We start from the raw sequence: 23008 nt of genomic DNA, 5'->3' as shown, positions 1-23008 counted from the left end.
GTGAAGCCAGTTTTGCTTCACATATTGTTTTGAGTTCTTTGTGACCTTCTTGGTTTAGTTGCCAAAGGACTCCAAGTGATTTTGGTTAGTTGGTGACTGTCCCACGTTTTCTTTATTTGTGACTTCATGTTGTCAAACTGGTTTTGTCTAAGTAATTTCTTATCTCTACAACTCTGACAACAATCAGACTCTAGGTGTGGCGACTGAAGTAAAAAAAAAAAAAGAAGAATTTTCCAAAAAAATGCATAGTTTTTCGTGGATTTAACATGGGCGCCATTTTGGTTTGGATTTGGCCTTTTCCCTTAACAAATGTAACTATTTACTTTGGCTACACTGGTCTGATCCTAAACTTGTTTGTATCGTTTGAAGCATGTAGGTGTGACCGAAGCCAGAACAGAACTCTGTGAAGGCCAAATACGTTATTATGTTAAGTATATCTGAGCAAAAAATAGCTGTGTGTTGGGTTTTCTCAACATAAAACTCATGAAAACAGTAGAAAAAAAAAAAAAGACTCACTGTTTTGAATTGTTGAATTATTTATGGGGGCGGAATATTTCCAACATAATTTAACCGTCACCACAGATGCTCTCCAGTGCTTTTTATTTACAGAAAAGTGACTTCATTTTACTGTACACTTTGATATTTCCCTTTTTAATAAATACCCATAGGGTAATAGGTCCTCCGTAGCTTTGAGTGCATTATAAAACACACAACCCTAAGTTAATGCATCCTTTACTAACCATACAAAACAGACAACATAGAAAATATAGCATTACACCATGTTACAAAGTTACAGAAAATACTTATATATATATATCTATCTTTATAGATATATAGTAACAGAAAAACAGCAGAAAAAGCTTGCGACAGGATACATTTGTTGTGTTTAAGTTAACTATCTGAGATGGAAACACGCGATGGTTGTCAGCTCAGAGTCACAGCCCTGGAATCCCAGGAGGTGGTTAAGGCGGCGCAGCTCATCGCGACAAGATGCTGCAACAGTGCTGAGCAACGCCTGCAGGAAAACCCGCAGCTGCACTGGTATCCAAACACAGCGCTGAGAGCAGCAAGGGCAACTCTGGCTGAGGTGTACATTCCTTAAAACAAAGGCACAGCTTGGCAGCAGCATTGCACTCTTTATATGATTTTGCTGCAGGTTCAGACAATCAATATGATTCGTTTTCCTCCATCGTGTTTGATGGAGGAAATGATTAATCGGAGATCTGGTCGGGTGACGCCTCTTCAAACTTGTCAGTTCGGCCTCGATTTCTTTCACCTTCCTCTTTGTCTTTGAGAGACTTCAGAGACTGCAGCTGCCGGTTTATCAGGTAAGGAGTAATCAAGCCCTATTTGGCCCAGCCTGTGGTGGCCTCTCCGTTGATGTAGGCGAAGCCTGGAAAATGCTGCGAGTGTTCGTACTCAGAGTTTCTGCGAGGGCCGAGAGGAGAGTACATGTCCCCAGAGGTGGCATAGCGAGAGGAATGCATAGGCGGGCTGGAGTAACAGCTGTTGGCAGGAGACACATCTGGCCAGCGGGGGGCGATGGGCGCAGGGTGCAACCGAGGAGTGCTGCCCATCAGGCACGGCTCCATGCGGGGCATCTGGCTGTTGAGCTGGTACTGAGGAGGAGAAAGACAGTAAGGTTGATCAATGATTATTTTATAAGCAATTAAATAAGGTTTAGAACTGATCTTAGATGCAAAATTAAATAAATGGGGAATAAAATTGGAATTTAAAGACTGAATTTTGTGTTCGCCTGCGTTTTCCTTTACTAATATTTACATTAGTTTGATGTCCTGAAACGGTTAAATGTGGAAAACATGCAAATAAACTGGAAATCGGGAAGAGGGGCAACAATGATCATCATAATAAAATAAAACAGCAAAACCAAATATATATCTGAATAACAATTGAAAAAATATTCCAAATTTGTTTAAAAAAAACCTAAATCGTTATGCTGAATTCTTCTACCTGTGGTCCTTAAGTTTAGATTGATAATACGCTTTTTTCTTACACATCAATAAAACACCAATTGAAAACCTTGAAGGAAGCATGAAAAGCTTCCCTCCTTTCGGAGACGTCACCTCGGTGTCGTCTCATCTGTGAACCTGTTTATATGAGCCGACCCCATCCATGGTAATTTCCTGTCAGGGGAAATTGTCTCACAAGTTGTGCCAAAAATGGTCAAAACAGAAAAATTAAGGCTCTCACAAAAAAAAAAAAAAAATTGTCTTTTCCTTAAAAAATGGCTTTTCTATTTGTTATTTGCGTTGCCTGTGGTGACGGCGCAACAAAGAACAATGAGTTAATCTGCCTGCCGATAAAAATACTCTGGACAGATGTGGATCCGGATGAGGTTGTAGCTCCGTGCCCGACCTCTTGCTCTGACAAAGTGGAGTCATTGTGCTTCATTTAAGCTCAGACGGGTCTAAAAAAGAAAAGTGGAAGTAGGAGCCTTTTCCCTTTTTCTAGCTAAATATAAACACGACAGTGGATTCCATTGTGAAGGATCGCGGCATGGAAAAAGATGGTCAGAGCAGAGCAGACGCCTCAGCTGCCTCTTGTTCACAGGCAAAGAAGGGGGTCGTTGCATAACAATATTTTAATAAACGCCCCTTCTGCCCCGCTCTGAGGCTGCTGGCTCAAACACATGAAGAGACCATTGAGAGCTGGAAGGAGGAGTAACAGAGCGGGGCCCCTCTTGGCCCCTGGTAGAGCCACCTTTCACTGTCTGCTTCCGCCGAGCGGAGAGGGTTTGATTCAGAAACGTTTAGAAACACTGCGAGCTCTGAAGTCCGGCCGATTTCCCCCCCACCACCTCCACCATAAAAGCAGCGGAGGCTGGCGCTCCCCCGACAGGAAATTACCACCAAAAGAGCGAATTTACACCACAAGCTGCAAGAACGGCAACATCATGGCCCAAACCTCTTTTTAAAAAAATATTTAAATCTTTTGTTTAAAACAATCAATTTACCAAACCGATTTCGTTTGCAGTCAATCAAGCTGAGTTTCTTGTAGATTTCAGATAAATTAACAATAAAACAGAGCAGATGGGAGATGTGTGTGTATTCACCCAGTGGACAATCCACCACCTTAAGAAAGTTTTAATATCACCTGAACCTCTGCACATTTTATCACAAACAACAAACTCCAAAGGATATTAATGGGATTTTATGAGATAGACCAACACAAAGTAGTCCAGAATTGTGAAATAAAGAAAAAATTTTTTTCCCAGGCTCAGTCAGGTAGGATGGAGAACGTGTTGACGACGATCCAGCCAAACTTGCATGATCGTAATTCCGCCACATTTTGCGCTATCTGAAAAATGCCAACGGTTTCTGAAAGGGGAGACGTTGTGCTTTCCAGCCAATATCGGGTTATTATGGTAATTTTCAAATTTCTCTGTAGACGAAAAGCTGTAAACCAGGAATCATTTTCACAGTAATGGGCCACTTTATGTTAGTCTGTTGAGGCAGCAACATAAAATGTGAAAAAGTGGAAATTATGCAAATAGATTTGGAAAGTAAAGTAAATGTTAACGCGACTTGAAATTGCTATAAATAATTTGAAAAGTTACATTGTATAGCACAGAAGAAATACTTTCTGTAAAAGCGCTGAAAGATTTGCAATTTAGCTAAGTTGCGAATCTTAGCTGAAAACTTTATTACACAAAAAAACATCCTGAGTGTTAAAGTAGGACAGTAACACTCAGGATGTTCTCATGTTTTACAAATAGGTTTTTCAGTAACACTTCATTTGAAGGGGTGTGCATAAGACTGACATGACACTGTCATAAACAAGACATAACACCTGTCATGAACACGAAGTAGTCTTTATGAATGTTTATGACAGTTGTCATGAAGTGTCATTTGGTAAATAATGACACTTTTAATGCAAAGTTGCTCTAAACATTTAATTAAAAGTCCATTAAAAGTGCCAACTTTGCATTAAATTGTCATTATTTACAAAATCATGCAACGTTTTTCTTAGGGCATGCTTCTGAAAGCTTCGTCTCTTCACATCTTTTTGCTTTATTTGTCATTTTACAAATTAAATACTAACGGTGAGTCTAACATAATGACATGAGTGTTTCTCATCTTTGGTGCCTATATTTTTGACTTTTATCTTTTTCCATCAACTCAATTGTTTAAATAAAAGAGAAACCCATAAAATACAGAACGCGTCCAGAACACTGTTACTCTTTGGTATTTTACACAAACGTTTAGTTGTGCTTAAAAGTTTTTCTTTTTTTATTATTCAAACAGTGAGCTGACCCGATCCTGCCTGTGCAGCACTGACCTGTGCAGAGGAGCGGTGGTAGGCGGAGTAGTGAAGTGGGGCGGGGATGGCCGGCTCGTGGGCCAGGCTCGGGTACTGGCTCTGGATGGAGTGGGGGTGCTGGTTGGTGTAGCTGCCATAGTTGTAGCTACCGCTGTATCTGAGACAAGACGTGCCTGATTAGCAGTGAAACCGGTTAAATCTCCTGTGGGTGCGTCTAGCAGCAGGGTGGTATTTACCCGTGCTCCTCCCTGTGGGCGTACACCGGCATCCTGTGTGCGGAGGACGGCGGCGGGACGGGAGCGCTGCTCCTCATGCAGGACAGCTGCTGCCCGGCCTCCGGAGCGGAGCCGCCCGCTGTGGTCACTGTGTATGTAAGGGACCAGGTATATGACTGAACAGCGCCTGGCAGACACAGAAACAAACGTTTCGGCGCGGAGTAGCTAAATAACGTGGAGCATTTCGAAAACCGCTTCGTTTTCTGTCCCGTCTCACCTGTGGAAGCGGTGACCCCTGTGTACTCTGGGGATAGGGCGGCGGTGGGGGAGCTGGCCGACGAGACGTCCACAGACTGGACGGAGCGGGCGGGAGAGTAGGACCCCGGAGACGGGGAGGTGGGGCTGGTCTCTGTCAGTGTGAATTCCTCCTCTTGCTCTGCTGGAAGAATCAGGAGAGGACACATTTGTGGAATCGCGATTCGCTGGACGCCTCCACGGTTTCCACACAACTCTGATTTTCGCTCATTTTTCTTTAAAAATTTGCTCAATTGCTGTCATATTGGACAGAGAGCCTTTCTGAACATCAGCTTTCAAGTCTTGCCAATTATTCTCAATTGGATTTATTGGTAGACTTTGACTGGGCCATTCTGACACGATGATGTATTTCAACCAAAACCGCTGCAGTGGCTGCATGTTTAGGGTCATCATGCTGCTGGAAGGCGAACCTCTGCTTTAGTCTTCAGTCCTTTGCAGCCTCTGACTGGTTTTCTTTCGGGACGACACAAACTGCACAGCTGAACTGAAAAAACAAAATCATCCCAACCAATCATGCTGCCACTACCGCGCTTTAACATAGGGGATGGTGTGTTCAGGCAGGGTGATGTAGCATGTTCATTTTTGCCACTCTTTCAAAATACAACCCGAGGCCTTCCTCTAATTTACTCAAATGATGTTAAACTAACCAATCCAAAGTCTACAAAGACATTACACCATCATCTGGGCGTTGCCAAATAATTTAACAGCAAAATTATTTTGGTGAATGTAAACCTCTAAGTTTGAAGAAAGTAATACAGAAACAGTAAATAACATTTGCTGACTTTGTGTAGCTTTACTCTTCACAGGTAGCTCAGCGCCTGAGGCCTCACCTGTGCTCCCCTCCCCTTTCATGGCCCTCATTAGGTCGTTGGCCCTCTCCTGGAAGTGCAGCGACTCCAGCAGGTAGAGGACGTAATCGTCAAACATGAGGTGGATCAGGTGGAAGGAACCTGCAGACACAAAAACACAGCATGCTGTCTCTTCCTGCTAAAACTGCGAAACGTTTTTTACAGATGGGAAAATGAATGAACTAAACGACGACTGTCTGGGTGGTGATGACTTCACATCCTGACAGGAGAAAACGAACCAGCTCAGCCTCAGAAATATGTCGGCTGACCCCACATGTCACAGGGAGCAGATGAGGCAGCAGCATCACAGACGTGTCGTTGTGCCGCCGCCGTGCGCATAATAAAAACACTTGTGGTCATTCAGGGGAGCGGGGCGCAATCCTGAACACTCGTAAAATGGGGGTAAAAAACAGGCAAACGCATCGGGAAAGGGGAGGGGTGGCCTTTGTTAATCAGCTGTTTGTGCACAGAGACCTGCTTTATCAAAACACCGCTACCAGCTGTGTCTTTCGTATTCAAAGAAAGGGCGAGGAGAAGACGGAGAAGTCTTTTTTTTGTCCCTCTTTCACTTTTACTGCTGTGTTCTAACTTTGGCTTGTGCACGGCAGGTTGTAAAAAAAAAAAAAAGGCAGCCATTTTTATTTCTCCAACTTTTTTTCTGAAGCCTGCAGGCCTGAGCAGGAATTCAGTTTCTGATATGAGGGTAGGAACCAGCAGATTGACCAACATCTTTCTCCTGTCTGGACAAAACGTCAACATTTTGGAACAGAACAGCCAGAATCCCAAGTTAAATCTGATGCAAAAACTGGGAGGAAGCTAAAGATTAAGGTGATGGCAAGAAGGCTTTCCAACAGATTATCAGTAAAGATAAAAGGACAAAATACCAGTGAAAGTTAATAAGAACCATGATAAGAAGGAGTTGATTATGCCAGAAGAGATTGTTTATTAATTATAGAGAACATCATGAACTTTAATTTTCTGTAAAATGTCAGTATAAAACAGATTAAATGTTTTATTCCAAGCTGTTATTCCCTTTACATGCCTGCCTCATTTCCTCCTAGAAACAAACTTCTTAATAAATGCACAAGGTAAACAGTAAACAGTTCAGGACCTACAATGTTTGGGTCCTATTTTCACTTAAAATGATACAGTTTGCAAGTCTGAACTTTGAAAGAGAAACAAAAAGTCATCACTTGTCAGGATAGAAGGTTGGACCTTTTTAACCAACCCAACCTGCAGGAGAAAAAATACTGCTGACTCAACAAATCACAAACACACCATGTTAATAAATCTCATTCTATGTCTACAACTGACATGATGCCACTTCAACTGGGTTCCAGTGGCTTTGTAATGTTTCATAAACAGAATGGATTTTAACAGGTGGGTTTATCTGCATAACTTTACCACAAAATCTCTAAAACTGCTCAGAATATTTGGTTTCAGGCTGTGAACTTTGTTCATGTCGGCGTGAATCGCTCTGGGCTCACCAAAGCTGGGCGCGCTGTGCAGGGTCATATCCCGGATGACTCTGGTTCCAAAACACGACCACATCAGCAGGAACTGTTGGGCCACCTTCTTCAGCGAGCCGGGCCTCTTCCCCGCCACCTAGAGAGAGAACATTTCCATGAGAAAAAGATGGAGATGGGGGGGGGGAGGGAGCGCCAGAATTAACCCCTGGGTCCATATTGGGGCTTAACCCTCAGGAACGAAAAACATGTCAACAAGTCAACTATTTAATTTGCCCCCGGGGACACGCCTTCCTATTGAACTATTGTCTGGGCGGTGGAGGACGTTGCCAGGGCGACCAAATTTTACAAGCCCATATCTGGCACATAATGGGTGCAAATGGGGAGCTTGAAGACATCATTAACTGGGAGGATTGGGAACTAAGTGCCTCTGAGTGAGAAAGGCATGCAGAGGTGAGCGGATTTTAGGACTTTGCTGCACAAACAGGTTTATTAAACTGAACTGATCATAATTTTTTTACAGGTGCAGTTGGAAAAAATATTTCAGTCTGGTTTGTGTGTTTAAAATTTTATACATTTTTATTATTTATTTTGTTTTGTCTTTCTTTATAGCAGCCAAACCTAAAGTAACAGTGCTGTTTTTTAAATATATTTTTTCTAATTATTATTATTTTTAAATTAAAAAAATATTATTGCTTTCATTCATCATCAGTTTATTCAAAGTTATTTTTTAGACTCTAAAACCAGAAACCAGATTATTATTTTCTTGTTAAAACTCTGGCATACTGGTGATGCTCTACAAAGGTTTTTTTTGTAAATTGTTTTTAAAATTAATTTAAAATTTCTGCTGTTTTGTCTGACCATTTAAAAAATATATAGTTTCGATATTCAGTTAATATTAAAATTTTTATTTTGCTGCAGTGGCATGCGACCTTGACCAAGCAGCAGTCACTGACCACGGAGTGAAAATCTCACCAATATCTATAAATAAAACGACAATTTTATTCATTAACTTCTTGAAACTGAAGGACATATTCTAAAAGGCTGCTAGAATTGGATTTTATTTATTTTAGGTGCTATTTTTAGACCTTCTGTTAGGAGGAAAAAGCTTCAAAAGTGTGAAACAGATGCTCTACTCTTGTTTTGCAGCTATTCACATGTCTGATGCGGAATCATTCATAAATCTTCGTTTATCTTCGTCGCCGTCTCTCACCTTGACGACGCAGCGGTCCACCATGGAGTCCAGCCACTCGATGTAGGCCTCGATCGGAGACTGCTCTTCCAACAGGCGGTCAAATTCCTGATACACTGAGACAACAGAGGAAAAAAAAAGAAAAAAGGCTTGACACAACTTGAACAACAGCCTCGTAATGCAGCATCGTCCACACATCAGCGACCTCTGCTCCTCTCAAGAGCTGAATGGCGGCGGCTCGGCTCGGCGGGGCGCTGGAGAGGAGGATGAACTTGTTTAACCTCTTGCTCTCCGTCCTCGGTGCTTTGACTCCGCCGGTCGTGGGAACGATCGTCACTGAGTGTGTTGTTTACGCGGCGGCGAGAGATTGAGCTCCAAATGTGACACTTACAGTGCATAATAAGCTGCCTGTGCTCCTCCTGCGAGTCCTCCATGGTGTAAAGTGTCTGCTTGGTGATGCTGTTCAGGTCCACGTTCCTCCAGTCCTCCAGCATTTGGAAGGTGATGTCGGCGCTGTTTATCACAGTCCGAGACGCCTGGGGGTCGCATGAAACGACAACACGACGCCTGTGTTTCGCTTATCTGATTCGCTACTATGTTTTTCATATGGATTTTAATAAAAACATTCAGAAACACGACATTCACCTGACAGAGATGGTTTAATGACGTTTGCCGCTTCAAAATCTGGGAGAATCTCCTCGACACTGGAAATGAAATCATAGGAAAACTGTCAATATCAAGGATGCGGCTTGTCGCATGAGCACATATAAATCATTTGCGGTTGACTTGCGTTCAAATTTGATGTTCCTCAGGTTTTCAGGAAGGTCGTGAAGTGCTATTTTAAGCCACTCATCAAGCTGTTTGGCAAATTTCCGAATAACCTGAGTCAAGCTGTGCAGAAGAGAGACAACAGAGTGGATTTGTAAGAGCCGCAGCTAATGAGATTTTATCCTGACGTTTCATCTGGAGGGCATCACGTAAAAAAACAATCCAAAGCTTAAGTTGGAGCAACATTCTCAAAACATTCATCAAAACAACTCATTAAATATTTTTCTCTGCCATTTGCAAGGTAAGCTAAAGCCACAGATGTACTCTATATTTAGCAGTAAGTGGAGACTACTGTGGGGTAAAACCTGCACTATTATTATAATAAAACATTCTTAAGAAAAATGTCTATAATTGGTGACGGTAAAAGTTTAACTCGTCGATTGGCAGCGTTTGCATAAACAGCTCGAAGTAGAGACACACAGAGAAATCAGTTCTCCACAGCAATTTGAAACTTTTCAGCTCTTTAATTCCCATTTAATATTTATGAATTAAAAAACAAATATAGTTTAAAACATGCTGTATTTGCATTTTGTAACTAAAACAAAAGTTGAGAGGCTGAACACCATCAGAAACTGTCCATTAAACACGCCAGAGTTAGGTGGTGCTTAAAGAGACAGAAGGTCAAATTAATTACAGCAAAGTTGATGTTTTTTTATTCCTATATTTCCACCTTTGTTGTTTGCAGAATATGCTGGATTTTCCAGGTCTTCAAGTTAAGGTAACATTCTCAATCGAACCATGTTAGTCTGTGATATAAGTTGCTAAAAATAACAACTCTGAACATGAAAGAACAACAATGACGACACACAGCAGGAAGATTAGGAAAAAATATCTTGAATTCAGTCCGTCTTCTAGATAGAACTGTCTTTTTGTAAACTACAGATCAATAATTGGCTCCAAAAATGATCAATACATCTCTAAACTGACCCCAAGTTCTCAACTCTGAGGAGGTCGAAACACTTCTACAGCTGAACATGAAGTTTTTCACACAACACACACATAAAAAAAACAACAAAAAAACGTTTTTCTTACTGTCTGACGTTAAATCAGACGAATCTTTTTCTGTTTTAGGTGACTTAAGATTCCCAAAATGTTTCCTAGATGCCAGAATGCTGAAAGGTCATTCAGGAAATGACCCCAAAATCAACGTACAGAAGGGAGATTATAGTTTTATAATATACACAGCAACAACTTTACTAAATAGGTGAGGAAGAAATATTGAAGCAATATCTTCAAAATGAACAATGACTCAAAGCAAATTAGTTGACATAAAGACAATGAAGTCATTGTTGGGAGTGGGGATTATAAGGTCTGATCTCAGTCTGTTAGAAAAAAAAAAGTGTGTGTGTAGCGCTTATGAGGTGTGTGAGAGCGAGACATCAGGAGGAATGGGCCAAACATCCAGCAAACTGCTGTCAGAAGCTTTTGGGAGGCAGTTCAACCACATACAGAGAAAACGTCCGACTTTGAAGACAAACAGAAATAATTTTCATAACGCAGCCAAACATGTCTGATTTAGTCTCAGACAGCGAGAAATAAAGGGTTTGTGTCTGCGTGTGAGCATCCAGCTGTAATCCCGTCAGACTGAAGGTGGAAACAGATGCTCACCTGTCAGGTAGTGCTTGCAGGACGGTGGGCATCAGCACCCCGGAGATGGCTTTGTAGAGGATGGAGTCACAAACGCCGACGATGTTGACCACGGTGGGGGAGCCGAGGACGGGCAGCATGTGGGGCGGCATGCCCTGCCAGAAGTGCAGCAGGAAACTTTGGACCTGCAGGCGCCAAGCAGGCGACGTTACAAGAAGAGGTTTGTGCTCATGTTTCATAAAGAGGGTGGAGTTCAAAACCTTGCCTCGTCAAAATTGGCTCTGATAACCGTGTCCAGTATCCTCTGACAGTGCGTTCTGTACATCATGATGAACGTCGACACCTGAAAGCAACGACAGAGTATTAATCTGTTCGCAGCAGAAAGTTCCACAGCCTTTTTTTTTTTTCACCCCTCTTTCGAGGTGAAACTAAAAAAAAAGCGTTGCAAAAACAAGAAAATAAATCTGCCTGTGAACCAATAAATACATGTTACAGGTCCAGGCTGGAGCAGAGCGATATAAAACGAGCTTTAGAGATCAGCAAAACACAAACCATTTAAAATCATGGCCCCCCTTTTAAGAGCCGGACAGCTAGTGCCCGTCTTTTGTCCACTGCTAGATCTTATTATCTGCCCCCCGAAGATTAAGAGTTAGTGAGGAGCCAGCACATAAATCCTTAAGGTCCCTCTCTCAACGCAAAGCCAGATAAAAGAGTCAAAGAGGGGGAGCAGAGACGGTGAGATGGGAGGGAGTGGAGCTGTAAGTAAGGACTTAAAAAACGTCGTTTACCCTCTCCTCTGGCAGGCTGGCAGGCAAATTTAGGTCTTTGACATTTGGAAACTCTGGCAGGAGCGTCCCCAGCTTGGAGCGCGGTGAATACGCCACTGTCTGCTTCGTGACCTCTTTCTTCCCCGTCTCGTTCACCCACGCCGCCCCCTTTTTGGAGTACATCACATCGTAGTAGGGGGACGTCTCCTTCACCGCGATCCCGTAGTAGTGGTACCTGAGGAGGACAGGATGTCTTCTAAAATCATGATAATCTACCACTATGAACAGCTGCTGAGTGAATTTGCTACATCTTAAATGAAAAGCTTTCCGTTTAAGTTCGGCGTGTCCGTGCCCGCTTGTTGTTTGTGATGCGAACAGAAGAACAAAAGTCCAAACTCACTTGGACTGTCCTCTTGTCCCCAGTCGTCTGGTTGTCAGTGCTGGGAACTGCTGCCTTATAATCTATTTATAGAAAGGACATCAGAGCTGTTAGTACAAACATGTTCAGTCATGAACGTTTAAATGTCAGGAGAACTAAAGATGCCCCACTTTGTATTGAGTTCAGGTGAAACATCTAAATAAATCCATTTTCTTTCCTCCGTTTATAAAAATAACCTTGAAATGCGTCAGCATGGGATCGCTCTGGATCCAGCTCTGGCTCACCTCCGTGCAAAACGTGGAAATATTCAAATACTTGCAAAGTAGCAATAGATCCTTTGCATTTGAATACTTTTTTTAAGTTTAAAGTACTTAATGCCAAAAAAGCACCTAAATAATGTTTGTTTTTACATGTTGCAAGCCATTACTTCTTAATGTCAGACGTTAGGTGGCACTTCATCACATAACCAAGTACCTTCATTGGCAGAAAGAATCTGTTCAACACTCATTTACTCTCAGTTTGTTCCAGATCAGGAAACAGTTTTCAATATTAGACTAAGTTAGCACAACTAAACACAAAAAGCAGGTTTTAGCTTTTCAAACCAACCTGACTCTATTTTCATAAGTAAATGCCTCTCTTGTGAAATCATTCATTGGCCAGATGAGCCCAATTTTTCCACATCCAGGCCTAGAATCAAGAAATGACCCAACAGAACCCGTCTGACAGCATGAAGTAGGATAAAAGTAAAAAAAACTTACATATGGCATTTAAAAAGGATGGGGAAGCCATTTCTAAGGTATTGAGACTCTAATGATTAACAAATTGATGGGGAATCTTCCTACGACTGCTTCAATGACCCAAACAGGAGATGACAAAAAAAAAAACCAGAGCAGCATCAAAAGAACTGAATTCATCACTTTCCTCAGTTATAGTCAGTGTTAAAGTCTCAACAATAAGAAATAATCAAAACTGGTGTTAAAGTGAGAGTTCAAATGAGAAAAGAACACAAAGGCTTTTCTCACATTTCTGGAAATGCGACTTCATGATAAATACAATTTCTCTGGGCTGAAGTGATAAAAGTGTGACTTTCTGGACGGTTTGTGTCCCGTTTCATCTTTTACAAAACTAACAACGCATCTCAGAAAAACGACATCACAGCAAAGGTAAGACATGGTGGTAGCACTGCGACTTGATGGACCCGTAGATCCTACAGGAGAACGTCGTCAGCTGTAACCTGGAGCTTATTTAAACTGTGCATCAAGAAGGACAACGACTTAGAGGAAACCTGCAAGGACCTAAATATGACTGAGATGCTCTAGTGTGAGCAGAGCGTCTTGTTTCATGTGTAAAAACTATCAATCTCTGCAGCATACTTGATGCGGATCCACTGTTCTCTTTTAGCAATTCTTAGTCACTTTAAATGCAGCTTTCCTTCTAATTCTTGTAATTTGATTTTTAGATAAGAGTATGGAATATTTATCATTTTTTTTATTTATTTAACCCTTTCATACAAAGCAGTTGCTGCACTGGACAGCTATCTAAAAGTAATTTTGTTGCGTTTGTTGTGGATTTTTATGTTTTAAATGCATCACACAATACACTATTAACTACTGGCTATACACTGCAAACATTTTTGTTAAATCCAATTTGGCAGACAGGCAAAAAAGCAACTCATGACTATCCAGTCCCTCTTTCTACTGCAGAGGACTCAAGTGATGTGACATCAAATAACCCTTAAACACTAAAACTACTGGTGTATTTTCCATATAACAACTTTGTATTTGGAGAAAATTACATCTTATCACCTAGAAAAAAAAATCCTAGAATGCCTTAAGAAAATAAAAAAAACTTTGGAAAAATAAATCCTGACCTAAAGGATCATAATTGGTGCATGAAAGGGTGAGGTTGCTGTCATTTCTTTTATAGCATTGTTGATTTAATTAGGCTTATGACTTTCCAAGTCTGCATTTCTGCATGAAACTCCCCTGCTGCTGAAGTGACTTTCAGCAAGACATTAAATACAAGCAAAATAAATTCTGTCACTTCTGTGACGTCCAGTCATTTGACTCGTTCCTTTCTTCATCAGCCTCTCCCATCCTCGCTCCTTGTCCTTTTCATCTCCCCTCCTTCCTTCTTTCCTCTCCCTCTCTCTCTCTCTTTTTTTTTTTGTCTGCAGAGATTGGCTCCTCGGTCCGGCTCCCGGTGCAGAAACTTTAGCAAACAGTGTAGCTCTCCATTGTGTGGGATGAAAAAAGGGGCCAAGCTGTGAAGTTTCTGTCAGGCCCCGCTTGATAAATGAGCAGACAGGGAGGCAGCCCGGGCCCTCTCTCGTTTTTTTGTCCCGAATCAATGAAGCCTTCCTAAAGGACACCCCACACTGCTCCAGCCACTGATCTAACATTCCGCAACATCTCACCCTTCCAAATTTCCTTTAATTACACATTAATCCAGGCCCCTTCTCTTTTTCAATATCTTCCGACAGGAGCTGGCGGAGGGGCGAGGCGGGGCGGGGGACTGGGGCCGGAGCCCGGGGTACAGGGGACGGCTGGGGGGCAGGAAGGCTGAGGAACTTGTTGGGGTTGTGGGAACAGACGAAAGCACATCTCCTTTGGCTCTAGATTAAATGTTCACACTGAGCTGCGGTCGACGGCGCTTCAGGAGCTGCAGCCCAAAACCCAACCGTGCAGGAAAATCTGCACTCAGGAAAGAGTAGCGCTACTTCAGCACATTTTGACTAAAAAAACTATCTAAAAAGGTAACTCAAGTGCAGAGTAACTGTGAAGTTATGTGTAAATGATGGTGTTTTTTTTAATGACCAAATGAAAACAAGTCATTTAAATAACATAACTGCAAAATAACAAAATCAGGCAAAAGAAATAAATTTCTTTCAATATTGTGAAACTTTAACAAGTGATTTTTGTTGTTGTTGTTTAAAACAAGCTGGTCCTTCAGTCAGTGAAGTTACTCACAGAGGGGAGAGCATCCAGAAATCTTACTTAAGTAAGAGTAGCAATACTTTATGATACAATTACTGGGGTAAAAAGTAAGACGTAGTAAAAATACTCCAACCAAAATGTTCAGTAAATGTAACTGAATCAATGTAACTCTGGACCATGACTGGGATTACAGCCCTTTTTTTTTTTTACCTCACACACAATCTGTGAAGTCACTTTAGGAGATTCGGTTAAAATACCTCAGGAACATGAATTTAGCGCAGCTTGATGGGAAGCACTGGGAATGATGGTAAAATCCGGAGCTCACCTTTCCAAAGCTCGCCGCGTTCACAGGCTGCGTGTCGTGCTTCTCGCTGAAGTCAAGGTAGTGCATGTAGAGCGCACTTCTGGGGATGCACACACCTTCTGCTATTTCGTAGTTTTCCTCTAACCTGTGGCACAACACATATGAGGGGGCTGCAACCTCTGAACGAGCTTTTAAGCAACAATGTCAGGCAAAATACGTGCTGAGATTCTCAAATTTTTTACTGAGATTCGACACTGGAAAATTACGTGGAGAGAAAACGTCAATAAGAGTAACCTAATAGTGGAGGATTTGATTTAAAAGTCTTTTTTATCGGCTTGCAGCTGCTTCATCAGAACAGCAGTTTTACTCATTCAGACCAAACAGTGAAAGTTTTCAATCACATACAGCAAACAGTGAAAGTTGCTCAGTCAGCATGTTGTGGTACCTTTCACCAGTTAACTTTTCATTATGTAAGCAACGAGGAGCCCCGACGTTATAAAGTGAAATAATGGATTTGAAGCAGCGGCTGCATGTTTTTGTCAACTTTTGTCAACATTCAGAAGAATCTTCGCTATTATTATTATTAGCCGGTTTTCAGAGTTTTGTCTGCATTAAGCTGTTCAGAACCACAGTAAAATAGTTTGGATGTACATTATTTTATAGCTCATCAAAGACTTTGTGCAAAGCAAACTAAAACAGCCTTTCAAAATAAAATAATTCTTATGATTATTTATGGGATGGCTAGCTAAAATTACACCTGTTTGATTTTAGGACAATTGTGGATGTAAATGTAATCCATGGTCTATTTGTGTTGCTATGACTACAATCACTGCCATTAAGCATAATTTTCCTTCTCTCCTCATTACTCTCAGTCTGATTTAAGCCAAATTAATCTAAATCAGGTGTGTAGTGAGACTCAATCCATCTAAATATATTTGATGGGTGTTAAAAGAAATAAACAGTGCCTACCAGATATTAGTTCCCAGCACTGGGTTGCAATTTTGACATTCCAAATGTTGATGAAGTTTGTAACTTGTTAAATTGTACAGAGATACTGAGCAAAGCTTCGATTATCTGCTTGAATGCAAAGCGAGTTTTTTTCCCTCCTCCTAAACTGTCGTAGCTCCCTTTATTACAAAAAGAGGAAAAGAAAAATGTATCTAATACTGAACCCTGAGGAACACCATGTGCACTGCTGTCTAAGAATTTAATAGTAAAAATAAAAAATAAAATAAGCAGAGACTTTTCTTGACATTGACAGTTTCTATATTTTTGTAGGTGGAGGATGTATTTGTTAAAATTAATCTTTAATGAATAAACACTTTACATTTCTACTAACATTGCACAATGTCTGCAATTTTGCACATTTGCTTGCCAACATTTCTGTGATCATCTTGACGCATCATGTTCAGTCATTGTGAAAAGAAAGTAGAAGCGTTTACGTCACGTTTTGTTTAAATGTTTAAAACTAAAGCCATGTGATCTGTAGTGGTTTTTTTATACAGGAAGTTTAAGATTTTAGTCATTTCAGAACCAGATCGCTAATTTGCTCAAAGTAAAACCCATCACTGCCATGACAGTGAAAGTACAGAATCCCTGCAGTATTTTTATGTGAACAAGTTTATAAACTTGTTAAATGTTAAAGACTTTTATTCATCGCTTAATTTCCACTTTGTGTTAACATAAATTCTCGACAGACCCATTGTGATTAATCTTTTGTATTCACACAACAAAAATGAACTAAACTGAAAGCTAAATGAAAGTCAACAGGAAATGATTTAGTCTAAAACTGAAAAGTGACAGATGGTACCCAGCTGGTTCCCTTAATATGCTTTTTGCTTTTATTAGCTAGAAAAATAGATGAGTTTGATGTCTTTAATCAGGACATCAACACATAAAATAATTGTTTCTTTTTTTTCTGACCATTGTAGAAGTTGATACAAACCCACAGCAGATTTAGCTTTACGTTTATTTTTATTCAACCAAGTAGGAGTTAAGATAGGCACTTTTTACCAGATAAAATATATTATTATTGTTAATCTAACATTTTTTTTTACATATTGCTTTCAAACCTTAAAGAACTTTTTGTGTTAACCTTTATATTTGTTGCTGCTGAAAATAAAGGCTGTTTCTATTTGTACTTTTATTTCTAAGTCAATATAAGGAAAATATAAATTTTGCATTATATTAAGATTTTATAAGGAGAATTGCATGTTGAGAATTATTCCTAGCCTTATAATACATGCAAAAATCCTTACTGGAATTACAGAAATCAAACCTCTTTTATCTGTTTTGAAATTGCTGATCAGTTTTTTAAAAATGTTTTCACTGGTTTGTTGATAATTTATGTTTGGAGCTGGAAGTGTTGGAGGGCCTCCTTGACATCACCCTAATTTTAACTCCCTTCACAGATTTCCTACAAGATTCATATCAAATAAAAAAATTCGTATTATTTGAAATAATATTTTGGTAAAACAAAATATTATTTCAAACCGGCCTGGGGTTTGAATAATTTCCAATGAACGAAAAAAAGAAGTGGTGATAGGAAAGCAGAGGTTCCCAATCACTTTCTGACTCTGTCTAAATAAATCTAAATAAAAGGGAACTATGCTTGTTAGAGCAATTTATGCTCAGAAATGAATAAGTTGGATATTAGGAATAAACTCTGCAAACACAAACACGTTCATCTCCTTCCCCCTCCCAATACTTACCCAGCAGCTGACAAAAATAATTTCAAATGTTTTCATATTTACAGGACATTGGAAACAGCATTACAGCTTTGGAAAAAGCCTGCATAAATTAAACTAGTTCACAGCTACGTACTTTATACTAATTGGTCAAAAAGACGAGCAACAACAACAGTAGTGGCACAACATTTGGGACATTTTTTTAACCAAAGGAAAACCAACAAACATGCAGAAAACCCAACTTCTCAAAAATAAGAAACTGTCATGTAAAGATAAAACTGAAGAGCTACGAGAAGAAAAAATACCTTCAAACTCAGCAAGACTGAAAGATAAAATCACGTCTTGTTTTTGTTTAAACATAAAAGTTTAAGATCTGATGGAAATTAAGAAAACAATCTGATAATCTGAGTGAGTTTTTAATGTACAGCAACTAAAATTCACACACATCTGATTTAAGATCTGTCAGATTCAACCTGTCAGATTCCCTTCATACCAATGAAGTTGGTATGAAAAATATGAGGGTTAAAATTTTTTATTCTTTAAGAATAAAAAAGGTCAAAACTTCATATTCAACACAAACATCCCGTGCTTGCATATTAATTGTTCGTCCCTATTATTTTTATTATATTATGAGTTTTAAATGCTCTTCTTCCTTTGTTATCATTATTATTATTTTTTTGTTTTAAAAGAGCAATATTTGATTTTGGTGACTCACCATTCCAGAGTAGCTGGTGTCGAATGTGGTTTAGTTGCTCTGTTATTCTCCTTTTCCTCATCTGCAGCAGTCAACAAGCATCAGAGTAAATCATGTTATTACAGGGGCAGAAAACACTCTGATTCTGTGCAGGTAAAGTGACCAAACAGCAGCAGGTGAAGGAGTCTGAAACAAACAAACAAACAAACAAACAAACAAATGTCTGGAGGTTTGCTGCTTACGCTCGTCGTTGGACATGTTCCCCAGAGACGTGTGGCTGGAGTATCGCTTGCTCTCGCTCTCATTGAGGCACCTTTCGATCCAGCTCTCTATGAAGATTTAAAAAAACAAAAAACAATATTTATTCTCTAAAAGTTCTTTTATTTCTTTAAGACAAGATATAGGTAATCTAAAGGGCTAGTTTGTTTTATTTCTCTAGACCTTCTCGGCACTGAAGGAGCTTCGTCCGGCAGCAGAACAGAGCAAAAGCTGTATTTACATAAACACGGTGCAGGACACTTAAAAACGTCACTAATGTGACAAGGCCGAGGCCACAACAAGCGATTGTGTGGGGCGGCAGTGCAGCCGTGGGTCCCGTTTGAGATGTTTTCAGCAAGACGGCAGGAATCCAGCATTGTTCTCCAGAGACGACGAGATGAACACACAGAAGCTTAAAAAAAAAGAAAAAAGAAGAAAAAGAGCCTGGGCGCATTTTCTGAAGCGGTCTGCTGGAATAGAGGCCATTGTGCTCATTTGATTTCTGCTTAGAAAAAGCCCGACTGGTGTGCTTTCTGAGAGCGAGCAGCAGCAAAAACAACAATGCTTTCATGTGGGAGCTGCACGATAAAGTGAAAATCCTTTTTAAAAAACACGGGGAAAAAGTGAGTCAGCGGTCAGTAAAGAAGGAAAACGAGATTGGTTGATAATCATCTTCTCTTTAGTTTTTATCAGAGTATTTTTTTTTTTATGCGTTATTAACTTTTTTTTAGTGTAGCTGCCGTTACAGAGAGCATCCAGGTCACAGTAAATAATAAAAGGTTTTAGAAAATAGCATTAAAATTTACTGAAGGTGCTTTTCAAAAAGACACGTCAAAGTTTTTTCAACGCTACTGCATACAACTTTTACCGAGTATATCTGTTTGAAATAGCTTGAGCTACATCAAGTTTGAATTATTGTCATTATTCCCATTTATTTTGCTTTTCTTTAATCGAAGCCTCGCAGTTTGCCCAAACTGCCAGTTTGTCCTTCTTTTCACATTGAAAAGACAGAAAAGAAGCAGCTTGGAGATGCATAAGTGAATCCACTGAAGTGAAGCTAATTCTCCACAGAGACTCGGAGCTCAGGCTTCATTTGCCACAAGAACAGATAAGTTGGGGGGATCCAAATAATTGGATTAAATCCGATCAACAACCGAGATGGATGTTGGCCCGTTTATCAGCAGGAACAAGCGACACTTTCCTGCGAGAGCTGCCAAACCTCTACAACTGAAAAAAAGAATGGAGAGTATCTACGTTTTATCCTTTGTATTTTGAACTACCAATCGTTTTAAAAATAATTGCCATTTTTCACAGTTTTTTTTGTTTTGTTTTATACTCAAAACTTTGGGAGCAGGTGCACCTCTCTGACCGCCTTTTCTGAAACAGATCCTGATGAAAAAATAATAAAATTAAAATTAAAAATCTGATTCCTATTTACCCAGAAATGAGACCAAAATGCTCCAGAGCCGGTCCAGAGAAAGTTTGAGACACTACCAAAAAACAACGGGCGCAGCTAAGAAGCGGAAGTTTGCGTCCAGTTTACCAGGACTGACCTGTGGAATCCATGTCCGGCTCCTCCAGCAGCCCACAGTGCATCCTCTTCCCATCAACGACGCCGGCTCCTCCGAGTAAAATGGCTCAGTGCGCACTCGCTGTCCCCCTCCTCCGATGGTCTCCTCTCGGCTCGTCCTGAGGCTCCCTGACCACTGCCCGTCACGGGAGATGTTGAGGCTCTGGGGTTCGCCCGGAGAAGGGCGGTGTTGGCGGAGGAGGGAGAGAGAGAGAGGGAGAGAGAGGGGGGGGCGGGGGGGTTGGAGGGATGGAGGGAGGGTGGTGGGTGTAAAGAAGGGAGCAGGAGACTCCAGAAATCCAGCGGGGGGAAAGCCAGACCCGTCAAAATGTTTGCTGATGTTTCATGGGAAAGGGGCTGATTTTATAGGAGCCCTGATGGGGACATGTCATTGATAGGCTTGGAAGGCTGATGAATGGCCCCAAGTCAGATGGGGATGTGGCAGAGCTCACTGGAAGTCTTTTGTGGGGCTGTTTTGAATAAGAAAAGCTCCCTCCAAACCAGGAAAAAAAGAGGCTTAGATCTACATCCTAACACTGTGGCCTCCCCGCTCTCAGTTATGGCATTTCATACATTTTGTACACCCTGAAGCTCCAAATGAACTCACCACTCAACTTTACAGTTTTGTTTTTTTTAATCTGTTCTCTCCTCCATGAACACGTCCCACAGCCACCTGTTGCCTCACTTGAGTCGCTCCTTCAGTAAAGCTGCTTCTCGATGTTCCTCTCCTTCCAAACATTTTGAAACTTTACAGAGGCATGTTCAAAGTTAAAGTCTTCGTCGTTCTTTTTTTTTTTTTTTTTTTTTTGCTCACTCTTTCGCCTTATTTTCTCTTTTGGTGTGCCTCTGAGAAGAGGGAACGGCCACAAAAGAAGACGGGGGGGTTGGAAGTAAAAGTGCAAAGCCCGAGGCTGGGAGGGCTCTGATGGAGTGCCTGAGAGCTGGAGAAGGGAAAGCTGTGATTAGAATATGAATGGAACGGCAGGAGAGGGGGGGAGAGGAGACGGGCCGAGGAGAAAGGCGGATTATGGCTGAATTACTCACCACACCACGGTAGGCGAAGGAGGACTTTCTCTTTCTCGGCTCGCAGGCTGATACTTCATGCTGCTGCAGACACCTGATGCACGGCAGGGCGACGAGGGGCGGCTGCACCGACAGACTCTCGCCCTGCGTCGCTCTCAGGTGCAAAGCAAACAGGATCTGATTCATTTCAATCATTAAATGATGTACATTTTTATTTCCTCGTTACAACCTAGTGGAGCAGAACAGGTGCAGCCTCTTATTTGGACACTCTCACTTACAAATGCATACATCCTTGCTTTTGTTGCGTAAAAAAAAAAAAAGGCCCCAGTTGAGCGTGCGAGTGTGTGTGTGTGTGTGTGTGTGTGTGTACACGCAAGTGGGGAGGGGGGTGTGGTTACGCTGCAAGCGACGTTGCTGCTGGTGGCTACAGTTTAAAGAGGAAACCATAGGACTCAGAGCAGCTTTCTCTCCCCGCTGACATCAACACGACTTCGGCGCTGGCGCTCAATGTCCCGAGTGATGTCAGCGAGCGCCGCGGCAACCCGAATCCAGCCGTCTGCTCGTCACGTGGCCTTCAAAATGAGCGATCACAGCGCCTCAGCCATCCATGGCTGAGGCGCTGTGATCGCCTCAGATTGTAAACAGATTAAAAACAAAAACGAAACGAAATGAGTTTCATGAGAAGCCGGTCGGTTACTTTTAGGGAATATACCAACATTTAAGTTATATTAAAAATGTTATAATTTAGGAAACAAGTTAAAAGTGGAAAAAGAAAATTCATTAAATACTATTTTTATTAAGTGTTTCCTGCATATGAATACTTCATGCCCTACTTATAGTTATTTCTGGCGTTATCAACTAGCAAGTATTGGAATTAAATGATTTATCTGGACTGTGTTCAATACCAATATTGAATAATTTAGCACACAGGTTTGAATTTACTGTGAATTACATGCGTAGAGTGAACTAATCTATTAAAAGCACCAAATTGAAGATTTGAATCATCGCTGATGATTGGTTGAAGTTTCAACTGGTTTGCATGATAGAAATAAAGTGTAAGAAATAATTCACCACATTGTTTCAACATTATATGTATATTCACTTGAGTTAATTCTTTGTAAATATCTTTGGAGTAAACATCTTTAGATGGTGGTGATATTTTAGATATTCTTAATCATTATAATATATCCCCCAGTTTCATCTGGACAGTTTTTAGACTTGGTTATCCAATTAAACGTGGAAAATTACTCAAACTCCTTGACATTTACTTTTACATTTTGTCACATTACAGTCACAGACATCAAGTTAATCACAAATGTTTCCTGAATTCACTATGATGCACTACTTAGTTTCAATCTGTGGCCTAAAATTTCATCCTAATATATTGTTTTATGTTTATCTGAGAAAAAAAAAAAAAAAGTCATGGTACAGAAAGCAGACACACGTTTCTCTTAGCTACACTGTGGTTTGACACATTTTTGACATTCGCTAAGGGATAGAAAGGTTGTACATTTAATCAGAAATTTAATTTCTGAATGAATGTTGGGTCTTTCTGGTCTATAACAATTTCAATCATCTGAAGAGAAAACAACATCTTCCTAAAACAACAGCCTAAGAAATAACTTTTGGCAAAAAAAACTTGCATAGGTCATTATTTT

The 23008-nt window shown here is 40.7% G+C and overlaps 1 protein-coding gene across 4 annotated transcripts; it reads right to left on the bottom strand.

The window, feature by feature from the left end:
- Positions 1 to 583: 583 nt before the first annotated feature.
- Positions 584 to 22743, bottom strand: rfx4 (regulatory factor X, 4). 4 transcript variants are annotated; one of them, XM_008411443.3, is made up of 18 exons: positions 20311 to 22743; positions 18742 to 18828; positions 18521 to 18581; positions 15140 to 15263; positions 11900 to 11961; positions 11521 to 11734; positions 10998 to 11075; positions 10754 to 10917; positions 9108 to 9208; positions 8963 to 9021; positions 8709 to 8853; positions 8339 to 8433; positions 7147 to 7264; positions 5642 to 5761; positions 4774 to 4935; positions 4518 to 4683; positions 4300 to 4432; positions 584 to 1619 (listed from the first exon to the last, which is right to left on the bottom strand). In XM_008411443.3, exons 1-18 carry the CDS (start codon positions 20351 to 20353, stop codon positions 1347 to 1349), a joined length of 2205 nt encoding a protein of 734 aa, XP_008409665.2. In that variant the 5' UTR covers positions 20354 to 22743; the 3' UTR covers positions 584 to 1346. The 4 variants fall into 4 exon arrangements, with proteins under 4 accessions (XP_008409665.2, XP_008409663.2, XP_008409666.2 ...); XM_008411441.3 differs by having other exon boundaries at positions 4300 to 4438; positions 20311 to 22741; XM_008411444.3 differs by having other exon boundaries at positions 4300 to 4438; positions 4518 to 4644; positions 20311 to 22741.
- Positions 22744 to 23008: the final 265 nt, after the last annotated feature.

The sequence above is a fragment of the Poecilia reticulata genome, chromosome 6 (genome assembly GCF_904066995.2).
Source record: "Poecilia reticulata chromosome 6, P_reticulata-male-v2, whole genome shotgun sequence".
Lineage (NCBI taxonomy): Eukaryota > Metazoa > Chordata > Actinopteri > Cyprinodontiformes > Poeciliidae > Poecilia > Poecilia reticulata.
This window is presented reverse-complemented; position numbering and strand designations above follow the sequence as displayed.